Source organism: Megalops cyprinoides, chromosome 22 (assembly GCF_013368585.1).
Source record: "Megalops cyprinoides isolate fMegCyp1 chromosome 22, fMegCyp1.pri, whole genome shotgun sequence".
In the NCBI taxonomy this organism is placed as follows: Eukaryota; Metazoa; Chordata; class Actinopteri; order Elopiformes; family Megalopidae; genus Megalops; species Megalops cyprinoides.
Window position 1 is genome coordinate 19,821,604 of NC_050604.1, and position 14,249 is coordinate 19,835,852.

The 14,249-nt window shown below is 41.1% G+C and overlaps 1 protein-coding gene and 1 non-coding gene across 2 annotated transcripts; both read right to left on the reverse strand.

Moving 5' to 3' along the window:
• Window positions 1-1,156: 1,156 nt before the first annotated feature.
• Window positions 1,157-9,498, reverse strand: LOC118769741 (mitochondrial antiviral-signaling protein-like). Its single transcript, XM_036517031.1, has 6 exons — window positions 9,342-9,498; window positions 4,374-4,465; window positions 4,067-4,196; window positions 3,172-3,352; window positions 2,559-2,992; window positions 1,157-1,894 (listed from the first exon to the last, which is right to left on the reverse strand). The coding sequence occupies exons 3-6, from the start codon at window positions 4,187-4,189 to the stop codon at window positions 1,268-1,270; spliced, it is 1,365 nt and encodes a 454-aa protein (XP_036372924.1). The 5' UTR covers window positions 4,190-4,196; window positions 4,374-4,465; window positions 9,342-9,498; the 3' UTR covers window positions 1,157-1,267.
• Window positions 9,499-10,789: 1,291 nt separating this feature from the next.
• trnai-aau lies at window positions 10,790-10,863 on the reverse strand. The gene has a single exon. It is a non-coding gene; the product is annotated as a tRNA-Ile (tRNA).
• Between the last annotated feature and the right edge of the window lie 3,386 nt (window positions 10,864-14,249).

Genomic DNA, 14,249 nt, shown 5'->3' on the forward strand with positions numbered 1-14,249 from the left:
TTTTTTTTTTTTGCAAAAATTGGTTTATGCTCCCCTTTACTTGTTCGATGGCATGAAAATGCATAGCTCCCACACTGTCAGTGTATGAACAATTAAAGTACAAAGTGCTTCCTTGGGATTTAACAGGTTCAATTCACGACAAACAAGGTGATTTATGTTTTCATAATAATATCGCTGAACGCCTAAAAACCTTTGGTTCCTCTCTACAGTTTGGCTACACGGTTTTAATTTTTATTCTCTGAAAGCAATATGCTTTCATAGTACTTCAAATATTCAAATTGAATAAAGAACTGTTATGCTTTTTTTGTTTTACAAATTTCTATCAAAGCATAGAAAACATACACAGCAAGTGCTTCTCATCTCCCTGTTCCAGACCATCATCCCTCTCACTTTAAACCATGTTGTGTTTTAGAATTTCTGTGCCTCCTCTTGCTTTTTGTTGACGCTTGTTTTAAAGGCCACCCCAGCTTTTTAAGCATTTAAAATCTTCAACCAACTGCTAGACAGCCACAGAAGCTAACAAGCAAGCCATAGCTCTTACACTCACTAAATAAGAGAAATCTGCTAAAAATGATGCAATGGCAGGTAATTTTCAGGAAGCATGCAAAAAGGAGCACCTTATGAACTGCTGCAAGTGGCTATGGGGGTTTTGGAGACAACAGAGAAGCAGCTGATCTGAACAGGTTTTTATAAAAATTGTGGAGGATTTCTTACTTTGGCTACCTGTCAGTGGTGATCATTTCTTTACAAATCACACTATATTTGTTAAAATTCCTTAGAACTAAAAATTTAACTAACCAGTAAGCATAATTTTAGATAATGCTTTTGTTCCAAATAATTGGAACTTCATGTAGTCTAGTTTTTGGTTCTCCTCAAAGGGAAATTAAATTTTCTGTTCTCTTTAGATTTTTTGTCACTTCATGGACTGGTTCTATTTCATAGACCCATATACTAAACACAAAAAATGATCTTAAGAAAAGGGCAATAATAGGCATATTGCATAAAAATAAATTATTCCATTAAGACTCAATAAGGCAAAGGAATGACGACAGTGATACATCATCCACAATCATTAATGATCTTATTTTTCTCAATATCTGGAGGATACACATTCAATTATTATTGATATTATCTTAATTTGCCTACACTGATAATACAGTAATACACCTGATCCATCCAATAGATTTATACTGAAAGTTCTAGACAGTGCATAAGATTTTTCAAAATTGTGCAGTACCCTCTTCCATCCCTTAGCCTTTAACCCCATCTAATTTCTCAGCCTCCACAACATCACCAGGGCAGACACACCAGCAATGGCAGCAGCAGGGATGTAGTACTTCTTAAGCAGACTGTGCTCTCTTTCTGGCTCTGACTGCCGCTGCCCTGGGCCAGCACCTGTCCCCAGGTGGCAGTTCTCGGAGGGCGCAGCTGGGGTCTGCCCCGCGTAGTTTGGGATGGGGGCGCCCTCGGACACATGGCCCACGCTCACCCGCACGTCCTGGCCGCTGAGGAGGCTCTGACGGACGGACTCGTAGTGGTCCTCCTCCGGCTCGTTCCATGACAGCGCACTGGCTACGGACGCGCTGCCCTCCGAGGTGGAACCGCTGATCTGCAGGCGACTGGAGCCGCCGGAGTACGGCTCCTCCGCCACCGGCAGGAGCCCTGGGCCCTCTGCGCCCCCCACAGCCCGGGGGACGAGGACATCGCGGAAGGAGCGCAGCGTCCCCGGTTTGCTGAAGCACTCGTCTTCATCCACAGCCACACCCGCGGCGGGGGAGGGAGACGCGCGGCTGTCAGTGTGATCGGCGTTAGCGCTGGAAACGACGGGCCTGGTGGGGGCCTGCTGGGCGGGGCTCCCCTGAAGGGGCTGTGCATTTCGACGGCTTGCAGCGACCTTTCGGAGAAATTGCACAAGGTTTCACAGATAGGAAAACTGTGGAACAGCCTACAGGATCCACAAAAATGGTACATAGCAATCCCACATCCTACAAGGCGAAGGAAATTCTCTCTATAATGAGGCTGAAACTCCTCCTTCTGCCTGTTGCTCTAGGACTGAAAAATAAAGGTAAAACAACTAAAAAAAATCTGCAATACTTTTGTAAAGTAATCTGGCAGGTTAAAGTGTCTCATTAATGAAATTTGGTAAGAACAATTTGTACACAAGAGCAAGAACACACAAAACAATATTTGAAAAATTCTACTGTATGTCACAATTGTATCACGTTTTAGTAAAACCATTTACTACCACTGAGCCCTACTGCAGAAATATAAATCTACAATTTGATGATAGTAACAAACCAAGATTTGCTTTTTTGGGTTGAGAGATGTGTGGGTAGATGTGTGTGAGAAATGGAGCATAGTTTAGTAACTTCCGAGTCTTACTGGCACTTAAAAAACAACCCACTTCCTCTTTAGTTTGGTTTTAATCTTCCAAATGTGGTTGCAGAATACTCTTTTCCAAAACTAGTGAACGGGTAGACATACAGGATGGGAGTGTTAACTTTGTATTTTAAAGAATGAAAAAGCAGTACATTCCAACAGGACAGCACACAACCTACCTGATTAAAAGTTGGATCAGAGTTCTCTACAGGCTCCCTGATGGCATCAACAGCTGGTGGGTGGGTGTCCTGAACTGGTGATTTCACTGGGGACACCTGGGGGGCAGGAGGAATTACTGCAGGAGCAGAGGTGGGGGTTACTGGGGCCACGGGGGCACTGGATGGTGGCGATGGAGCAGCCTGGGGAGAAGCTGAAGGGGGATTTCCCTCTGATTGTGCTGCAGGGCTTTGAGATGGGACTGCTACAGCTGGGACCTCCATGTGGTTAGGGACCAAACTGTCATCACCAGAGGCTGCCCCTGGTTGAGGAGCAACATGCCCAGAGGGGGTCACCACTGCTGTGGTCTGAGTTTCAGGGGTAGTGTGCCTTGGGGAGCTGGGATGTGGAGCGGGAGATGGGGTGGCATTCACTGAAGGAGCAGAAACACTGCCATCTAGAGGGGAAAAAAGAATTGTCACAAAGCACAATTTGCGGGAAAAAAAACACTCAGATGAGACAAAGTACTGGCTTTCTTGCATTCTAAATGACTTCATCCAACCACAATCATGGACAGTATCATTCAGACACCCCAAAATTCATCTGAGAAAAGTAACAATTCTGACAGAGACTTACTGCGTGGGACTTTCAAAGACTCATATTCAGCCCGGATTTCATTAGCTAGTTCCAGGTGCTCACAGCACTCCAGGGCTCTGATTAACTGACTGGGCCAGTTTTCCCTCCTCTTCAGACAATCCAGCAGGAGTTGCATGGCATTGTAGTTGCCCGTGCTGTCTCGCTTTGCCTCAATTTCATCCTTCAATGGAAGTGAGCACAGCGGTAATTCTGTGAAATTATTATTATTGATATTTGCATATGGATAAGGCATAACAAATGCCTAATCTAATCTAAGAAAGCTACATGGCTTTCTTAGCATAAGAACAGTCAGTGGTCAGTAGATGTAAATAATTTATTCCCCTTACTAGTGCCTTTTCTCCATTTGGTAGCAACACTACGGTACAGGTAAAATTAAAGGTCGGGCACAAAACCATTTCTATGGCTGTTTACTCACGATCATTATCATTACATTACATGAATTTTACATTACACAACCAAAAAGCCATGCTGATAACTGGGTGCTAAATCTGATTTAAACAATCTAAGAATCAGTTACAATAAATACAATCAGAGAATAAATACAGGCAGCTACAATCAAACACTGCAGATACAGTGCCCTCCATATTTATTCATTCCACTAGCTAAGAACAAAAAGGTGTTTTCTGGAAAAAAAAATATGCGTCAAAAAATGTCTTTGCACAATGCAATTCTATTAAAATTAAGGTATAACACTAAAAAACAAGCATAACAATAAAAATAAGAAAAAAAAATCCACATCCTTGCTTTTATAGTGTTTTTTGTTCTTACTCAGAATATGAAAAAATATGGAAGGCACTGTATAGTAGCAAGAGGCATCAGTGCAAAAAGAGAATGGAAAGACTTTTCACACAACACACTATCAAGGGGAGCTCACCCGGTCTGATTGAGTGAGGCAGGGAAGATGGGGGAGGATCTCTCTCACTCTGACTACAGACACAAACTTCCCCATGTTTTGCCGGAGGTATCCATGATACAATTTGTCATCGGCATAGGGCATTTTCAAGCTGTATGAAGTCATGAAAAGAGAACATTTCAATGAAAACTCCTGAAATACCTGTTTCATTCTTCAAAACCTGTTTGTCATTCACTTTCCGTTGACAATTTAATAAAACTAAGAGACATGCATTAATCTGGAATGGGGTTTGGAAATGGAAATTGAAATTACATGTCAGAAACCATACCTTTATCCGTTTCCACTGACGGAGATAATTGTGTGCCCTCTCGTGTTATTCCAGCCAAATGTGTCCTCCACCAGTAGAACTCCAACTGAATCCTAAAGTCATAAAAAGGTTCACACTGGATGAGAATAATGCTTTGTAGAACAGTCGAGCCTTGTCAGCTGTAAGCTGTAACCGATTAACCTTTTCACTGTAGGATGCCAAACAACTTTGTACTGTCTCATTGTAAAAAGAGCCACTGTCTAACTCCCAAATTAAAACACTTCCACTCTGATCCTCAGTCGAAACGGAAAACTCATTGGATGGTGAAGAAGGGTGGGCCCGTAGCACAGGAAATATGAAGTACCAAAATGGGCTTGGTAAGGAAGGGGAATCCCCTCCCCTGAAGCTACCGAAAGTGAAAATGAAAATGTAGCACAGAATATTGAGGTGCTTAATGATCTCGTTCACCTAAAAGCCACTCTTAACTCAACCATGTGACCTGCCACAAACAAAAACGCAGCACTCCAAGAATGAAGTTTATTTTCCCATAGGCATTGTGGGGGGGAAAGAACCACTTCTTTCTGTTAGCCTAAATGCTTTTTGTCATCATTTGGGAGTTCCCGGGCAAATTCATTCACCCAGTCGAGGGGAATTTCCACATTCAACTTAGAAGTCACTTAAGGACCTGAAGAGACAGACAGATAGGATAAGTGAAAGTGGGACAATAAGCACAGATCAATGATTTGTTCAACAAACACAGTGGCAGAAGCCTTGCTCCTGCTTTTTCTTGAGCTTCTTATCTACCTTTTAGTGTCCGTTTGCATCAGAGAGAACAGCCACTTTGCAGTTAAAACATACAGCTGATAGGAATTACAGCAAATGTTTACAACTAAGATAAGCTTATTTGACAGTAAACTTTCATTAAGCACCTAGGGTGCCCAATGACATATTACACATAATTACACATAGGATACCACACAGACCTGTGAAACTCACTGACTGATTCGGCAGATGAAAAAATAAGGGTATATGCACAAAGTATATGCACTGTTGTTGAAGCGTTCCAGGTATTTTAATGCCAATAATTCACTACTGTAGACACAACACCTACACCAAACTGAGGAAAATGGGATGTGTGCAAACCCAAGTTAACCGTAGATTGAAAAAAAGTGTTATGTGGCTATATTATCATTTGTCAATGATGGTACATACAGAAGGTTGTTTCATCATGGTGAAAAAAATAATAAAAACTCTGGTGACTAAAAATGAAAGTCCTGTGTAATGTTCAGTAACAAACCTTAAGGTGGATTCCTGCCACATTTTTTCTTTTATAGCATTTTTTTGGTTCTAATTTAGTTGGGTATGAATGAACATAAAAGCCAGCATAAAGAATAATAAAAACACACACTGATAGTTGTAGAGGTATGCCCTTGGCACTCTGTAACACATTCCACTGCTGACAGGAGAGCAATTACAGTCCAAACCATAACTTTCCACCCAGTCCATTGTATCAACCAGGAAAAAAGAACGTTAAACCTCTGCAACACTCAGGTATGAGGACATACACTACAGACTGACGGAGCCTACAATTCTTTCACTGTCTGTGGCCACAATGACAAAACCACTTGAGTGGTCTGCTTGGTTAAAATTCCCAGAAATAAAAAAAAAAACACAACACATGCAAGGATCTGAAACTCGCAGAATCAATTTAACATGTAAGATGTGTCTTGGGTTGGAGACGATACAGTTAAAAAAGCATGGCAGACCTGCTCTTCAGAAAGTTTGTAACTATTACATCCTGTGACAGCCTGGACAGCACCCAACTAGTGAGCAATTAATGACCTCCAGACGTTGGAGGCATATTTTTACACGTCCAGAGGCCTTCTTCCACGGGCAGAGAATAGACATACACAGGCTTACAGCTATACATTACAGCTTACAGCTACACATTTCATGTTCACAAAACTCTACAGAAACATGACAGCCCACTAGGATGCTTTTCTTGTTGCTGGGTAAAAACACTCTCCTTGTATTAAAAATGTGTGCTTCAAACATAACGGCATTACATCTTTTATGTGGACTGAAAGTGACGTGGTGAATTTACATTTGAAAGCTGTCACTTCTGAAGGGAAGGAGTTTCGTTTCGCATTAGCATATAGCATAGATCACATAATGCTATGTACCAAATCAAGCAGCTTCATAGGTGGTGTTTTTCAATTGATTCCTAGAAAGATGCACAGTATTTTACAGGCATTTCACATGTTTATGTGAAATTGAACATCAGGAATGTAAATACTGTTAAAATGTACCTGCAGTTAATAAAATCATATTGTTTGAATGTCTTACAACCAAGATATCCTACTCTCATTTTCAATGTGACTCCCTTGTGAAGTGCTTTGTTATTTAACAAAAACTTAACACTTCTCAATTCAATTCCATTTAAAGTTTTATACAGCACACTGGTGTGTCCTTGCGCAATGTGCAAAGTTGGAACGAAATAAGTAGAGAGGGACAGCACTATTCAATCAGTTACAATTACATGAAACACACTTAAAAAGATATTTTCAGTTGGGCTTGAAAATTTTCAAGAGATACAGTGTTTCCAGTCTTCACTGCAATTTTCCACAAAGTGAGAGCATTTGAGATGATACCTGGGTGCCATCAATAATCCCTGATTTTATGAACACAGAATTTGAGCTCTCCATGTTGAATGGGGGCTATTTCATTTACAGCCTTACATTCAATAACTGTAATCCAAATAATGTTTTACACAAAGCAGTGATTGAGACAGGTATGATGTGTTCAGACATGCAGGTGTGAGTTACTTTCCTGGCAGATGCATTTAGACATGCTCTGACAAAAAGGTGTTACTTAATGTAACACCTTTGAATCGATCCTGGAAGACTTTTTAGAACAGAGTTTTCCGTAGATGACACAATCCATCCGAGTTTAAGAATAAAACTATCAATGGTACTTTGTATTTCAGTACATTCATTCCATACATTCTAAATAATTCATATAACGATACAGACCAGGCTCTTGAGTGGCTCAGATGACAGAGTGCTTGTCTTCAGTGCAGACTTAGCCCTACAGCCAGACTTTGAAACCAGCCATGTCATTTGCCAACAACGACCAGGATCCAACAGCAGCAGAACAAACTGGCTTCGTCCCGCTGGGTACGGGAGGGTAGGTCAGCCAGGGTGTCCTTGCCAAGCGCTCCGCGTCTTGTTGGGTGCGTACGAGCTGCTTGAGATTGGAACCGACTTCGCTGTAGTGCACTGTGGTAATGTGATAAACGGCAGCTGGCTGCATGCGGGTGCACCTGAGAAGTGCGTTCATCTCGATTAAGCGCTCCTGCATGAGTGTAGAGGTTGCCGTGGTGAGATGATCTTAACGTGCAACTGGTGATTCAATAAAAGGGTCGCATAAAAAGGAAAAACTATTTTAACACATGGTCAAGCCTATACTTCTTAACAGCTTCTGCTACGCACACATCAATTAGCGTTAGTGCATGGACTACTACACATGCTTCTATAACTGTGTGAAACACCGAAGTATGTTCAAGTATTCATGACATGTATGACATAAAATGAGTAAAACATTACACACACTTATCTTTACTCTGCCAGGGGTTGGGGTGGGTATGTCAACCATTATGAAAAAGTGTAACCATGTATTGCATAAAATCAAGCAGAAGTCAAGCACTAGTACTCCTTCCACGACACTCTTACACATCGGTACATGCACACGCTGTGAACTTTGCTCAGATCAGAGAGTGAAAGCATTTTCCTTAATTTGTTACCTTGTTTTCCATGTAAACTCTGGGCTGCATTCTCTTGTGTAAAAGACTTGGATTGTGATCAGAATGAAGGGACATTCCCTGAGCATTGTGAAGTAAACTGAATCCTGTTTGGGAGGCAGGAGTCGGAGGGGAACGGTATGCAGGAAGTGGTCATGCATATGACAGCTGTGTATGGCAATGCCAACTGAGTGTCCTCTAAACCAGCAGGTCACTGAAACCTTTGCCTACCTGTTGGTATTCTTGGAACAGGAAGAATATGCTCAACAGGAAATTAAACCTGTTTTCTATACTACACCCTCATATCCCATGTAAAAGTATTACAAGTAAGAGCATATTGCAAGCGTGATCAGTGGTATTTTGAGGTTTAGAAGGACAAGTTAAAGTGAAAGAGACTCAAAAACAAGCAAGGATCCGTGGGACTTCAGGTTCAGTTTACCATAAGTAAACACGTTTTAGATATTACTAATAATAACACTTAAACACGCCGGCACAATTTATTTGGCAATTTTTTAATGCAACATGTAAAATAAGCGCGGCCGTATCAGAACATCAGGATTCATTCCTGCAAATTCGGCCATTTCGTATCCCCTTTATATTTAGCTGGCTAGGCAGCTAGCTATCCTGCATACCAACTTCACGTAGGCGTGTGCAAAGGCAATTTATATCCTGTATAGCCAGTTCTATATCATTCAATGCATGTCTTTGCCCATCCTTTAGGTTATCCTCATAACGTAACCTGCAGGTAAATATTTGACATTTGACTAACTTGACAAGCAGTACTCATCGTCGATTTGATTAGCGGTATGATTTTAGCTACAGCCTAGCTAGCTAGCTAGCTGCATTGGCTTGCATGATAGCAAAACCAAAATAGTCGAACAAGTCAACCCAGGAAACAAGGTCACGGCCAAATTAAGTTTTCGGTGTAGCAATTAACTAACTTTGTTAGCAACAGTAAACGGATGATCATTTGTGTCCATTTTGGAGTACTGTACCCATTGAAACAGTTCAAAGCAAAATCGGAGAGAAAAAATTCCATGGCCCTTTTGGACATGCTAAAGTTGCGTGAGCTAGATAACTAGCCAACATCACTGCGATAGTTTGCAGGTGGAATGCACCGAAGTTATTGCTTGGTCTAGACTTCACCAACACGTAACAAATATGACATAAAAATATTTCACATTTCTTACCGTCCTAAAGTCAAACTGATGATTTCAGCACTCCCCTTATACCGTGCCTTTCTCACTGGGGATATGATCATGCGTCTACTGTAGTCTCTCACTCAAACCCTCCTCCCGCGTAGTTCCGTAAAATTGCGACACGTTTGACGCAATTTTACGTAGCATAATTGATCTAGAACCAAAATTGTTTTAAGATGTAATACGGTCATAGATGAAGGTAATAAAAATTAAGTTACAATAAGGGACACTCTTGTTTTAAGGACTGTAATGTAATGGTCAGAGTAGTGAAGGTAATGTTCGCTTTGCCCTGGATCCTTGCTTTTCAGCAGTGTTTCCTGAACACTGAAGACTCACCCTCTCAAAACTGGTCAGCTGACGCTAGCAGCCTGTAACACAGCTAATAGCCTACTGGATTTTTTTTTTCATTTTCTGTCAGCAAGCATACAGTGTCTTTAGATTTTGATTAAGGTTCCGTATTCATTTGGAGATAAAGATGTTAGCAACTGAAGATATTTTCACATTAGCTACATAACTCGCTCATTAGACACACCTACTCGGAGCAATATGCATAGTTGTGGAAGAAGGATGGATGGCAACAAATGTAGTGATAGCTTCTTTAATATATTTTACAGCCAGCAGCAGCAAGGGAAATAAACGGGAGCCAAGTCTTGGTAAAACGACTAATAGCACTGTGAATTTTGCAGTTAAAATACTCAGGAATGAGGGCAAAGAGGAACATCTCAGAAGGGGTAGTCAATTTGCAATGTGCAAATCCACTCCACCGCATACAAAATCCACATCACTTTCTTTGTTCAAGCTTCGGACCTCAAGCCCCCTTACAGGTCCGGCGAATGTGTCTTTTTGTTGCAGTCTATCAATGCGTCCAGGCTTCACCTCCAGCAACTACGACGTAAAATGGAAACCGAGAATGGAGAAAAACGCACGGCGGTAGCATACTACTTCCCAGATCACTTAACGGTTTTCCACGGTTACCCACGGTTTCGGTTTCCCCCCACTCAGTCTCCGCGGGCACCATTCGCTTCAGTTGTCTGTTGCTCTGTTATGAGAGTCATACTCGATTGACTTGAGAAAAGCGTGAGTTCGTACGGGGAGATGCATGTTCCGCTGTATTGGCTGGGCATTTCCAATTCCATGGGCCACATATATTATTTAGTTTTATCGCGATTGAGTGACTTCGTGTTGCCGGATTAAAACCACTGTCGTGCTGTGCAGTTGAGGTAGAATCAGCATTTTGCGCGGATAAATTACATTATTATCATTTAGCAGATGCTCTCTTTCAGAACGACTCAAAAGGCCACAATTTTTACATGTTATGTTATACTTATAGCTGGATATTTTTGAGGTATTTGTGGTGAAATACCCCACTTAAGGGTATGGTAGCGGTGCCATAGCGGGTTACGAGCCCTGCTTCTTGACACTGCGCCCCTAAAAGTTTCTGGCCCGTACGGGGATCGAACCCGCGACCTTGGCGTTATTAGCACCACGCTCTAACCAACTGAGCTAACCGGCCATGTTGAGCTGTGTGTGGAATATTCTCTACTGGACGTTATACATATTAAATATTAAACCATTTAGTTTCCCATTATCCATTTATACAGCAAGATAATTTTCAATGAAATTCAGTTGGCTACTCTGCTCAAAGGTACAACAGCAGTGCCCCACCTGCTAGCAGTAGAACCAGCAACCTTTGGGTTACCGAAACTGTGTCATTACACAACACTCAAAATGTGTGTACATATTGCATGTTTCATCGTAAATTGACAGATTAGGTTTGGGAAATAATCCTATAAATAGTCTTATGATCATTAAATAGTCATCTACCCATTAAACTTAACTTTAAAAATAGCACCGCCAGAAAGCGAAATAAGTTAACCTAAAACATCTTTTGATATTAAATTAACCCAGAAGAATTTCAGTCTGTAACTGTATGCAATGTGCATGAAGCATTACCATGCTCTGGCTTTTCAAATATTTTAGATTGTACTTCTCTTCTGACGTTAATGAGTGCCTATTAAAAGTTTGAGTGACACTGACAAAAATTGGAGAATTAGCCTACCTCAAGAGATTTGCTTAACTAACCTAATCTGAAACTCAATGAGATCATCGAAGTGAGTAAGTCCCCCCTGTGCGTAGTAGCTGATTTTGTACACTGAATTGCAATGTTTACGTTAATGTGAAACGACAGCATTATATGTTGTGGGTATGTAGGTAAAATGACAAATTGTGGAATATTCTGTACTGCTGGCTATAAGCTGTTGCCCATGCAGCTTCAATAAAAACGAGAGAAAGAGAGAGAGATGCACTCTAATCATTAATTATCATATAAGTAGGACATACCAAAGGTCACGTGTTCAGGAGATAACGGTGTAAGGGCTTTAAATCTGACTGATGAAAATGAATCAGTCCCTGTATAAGTCTCATATCTTTACAGTTGTAATAAAGATAAGTAATATGTAATTGGCAGTGTGTGTAGTGAATTTTTTTTATTATTTAAAGGAAAAGCTCGTTTTGTGCGCTTTACCCCCAACCTTTAACTTCAATACTACCATCTGCTGGTCAAATTGAAGAACAAAGAAAAACTAATAATACGGCAAGACTACGTTTTTCAAACAAGTAAAACCCTTGTAGACCCACTGATGAAAAGGGCTGCTTTGATACTCATTGATAACTTCAGAAATAACCGTTACATCCAGTTAAACCCTGCATTTCCTTGCCATAAAATGTGATACGCCACAAAGATTGCAATGTTTTTTATTTACACAACTCAAATTGATCATTATACATAGCTGTATTTAATTAAATCCCTAGGACTATGCAAACCCGTGGTATCTTCATAAAGTCTTCATTCTGAATGGTTTTCATTCTCTGTCCAAAGTCTGCAATTACATGGGCGAGATAACATTCCCAGGTCATGCCAAGGATATTGCAAAAGGCAATACTATTAATAAGGGCCTAACATTGTGGAACCTAAAGAAAGGCAAAGTTTCAAATGGTTTGGCAGTGTATTCTCAGATGCACATGTAAACTGGTGTTCAGGCAGTTCCTCTTCCAGTCCAGAGTTAATTCCTCAGTCAGGGTCTGCTGCTCCAGGCCTGGTGCCAGATAAAATACAGAGGGATGCACTTGCAATTCACAGCGGGACACAAAAACTCATAAATACTGTGTAGACATCAGGATATAAGGAGACAACTGGGGGTGCATCGAGGTCTGTCTGGGGGTGCAGTGCACCCCTAAGCACCCCCATAGCGCCGGACCTGTGTTGCGTCACTCTCCTTCTACCTCCCAGTAAACACTAGCAAAACTAATGCCTCAGGACTGCAGTTACCTAAAACTATGAGGATACTGTGAGTTAACATTGTTTTTCTTTTTTTGGTAAAAGTAGCATCTTAGCCATTTTCACCTTACTTACCTCTTTGGGAGGCAGGAATTTGAAGATCTGGAAGGACACCATTTTAAAATTAATAATTAAAAAATGTGCAGGCATTATCATGCTGGTGCCTCAGATGCTTGTTTGGGTAGGGGGGGGGGGGGGGGGGGGGGGGTGCTGGAGTACTGAGCATGTTGTCTGAAGTAACTGCTTAGCTGATGGAAACCTGACATCACTGAACAAAGCCTGAATTCCATTCAGCCATTTAGAATGAGCAACCAAAACAAAACCAATACCACCTCTGGATATTGTGACTGAAAGTGCAAAGCAGTCTCTGATGAAGTAGCTTGCTCCTGAAAGAGAGTGCCAGGTTCTAACACTGTTTTATGGACATCCTCTGGGAATTATGAAGTGACTCATTCTCAACCAGCAGGGGTTATTAATAAACAAATCAGTCTGCGGAAACCATTTTCAGGTTGATGAAAACTGTACGTGCTTTTGGGTAATGAAAATGTATTCCTCGGTGACTTCAGCGTTGGTTCGGTGGGAAAGGGAAAATCGTTCGTTTGTGCTTGTTACGCTCAGTGTAGTGTGCAAGAGCTCCAAAAATGAACAAATTACCTGGATTTAATGAACAAACCTGAAACTACCTCTGGGAGTACCGAATTGTACCTGAAACACACGCACTGTAATTCAAGTGGTGCACAGCTGGTGTGAGTAATACAGTTACCCAGTTTCAGTGTCCCTGCCTTTCACAGGAAAATCCGGCAACTGCCGTCACCAAGTTTAAAAAAGCATGAACACAGCAAGCTTACAGCTTTGATATTCTGACTGCTCATCGCTGAAAACTGTGGCGAAAACCATTCATCATGCAGTAAGTTTGACAGATTGAGGAATCGTTTAAGATCGGGTTAACTTCCCAACAGAAAGATGGTATGTGCAGCGGGACAGTGTTCCCCCACAGCCCTGGGGAATTTTTTATTGTACCTGGTCCAGATGGATGACTGTAATAATTCAGGATCCTTTGGACTAACCCAGTATCTATGATGCCTTTTACCAACAGAATTCGGTACATTAGTAAACTAGGCAACACATTGTTATATTGTTACATATCTGTTTTTCATGTTTATCATTGTGCTGTTCCACTTTTTACACTTGAGAGATGGGGCTTCTCTCAGCAGGAGTAGAAACAATAAATATTGTTTTCAAATTATAAATACGTCATTTCTCTACAGTATGCATCTGGTCTTTAAATAAAGTTACATGTACTCCAGTTACTTTCTTTTTATTTAAGGTCAAAGGGCATGTTCTTTACCAACAAACAAGTACCCCAGTTCTTACAGGTAATGTTATGAGCTTTATCAAAGTTGAAACAGTTTTCTTCAGCCATGGCTGATGGAAAGACATGTTTTTTTTTTTTTTTAATAAAATGATACCAGCCATCACCAATCACCAATAATACATGAAATATTCATTTCCAGTTAGTGTAAATATATCAGTCCACATCCTCGGTGACCCCCTTCACTAGC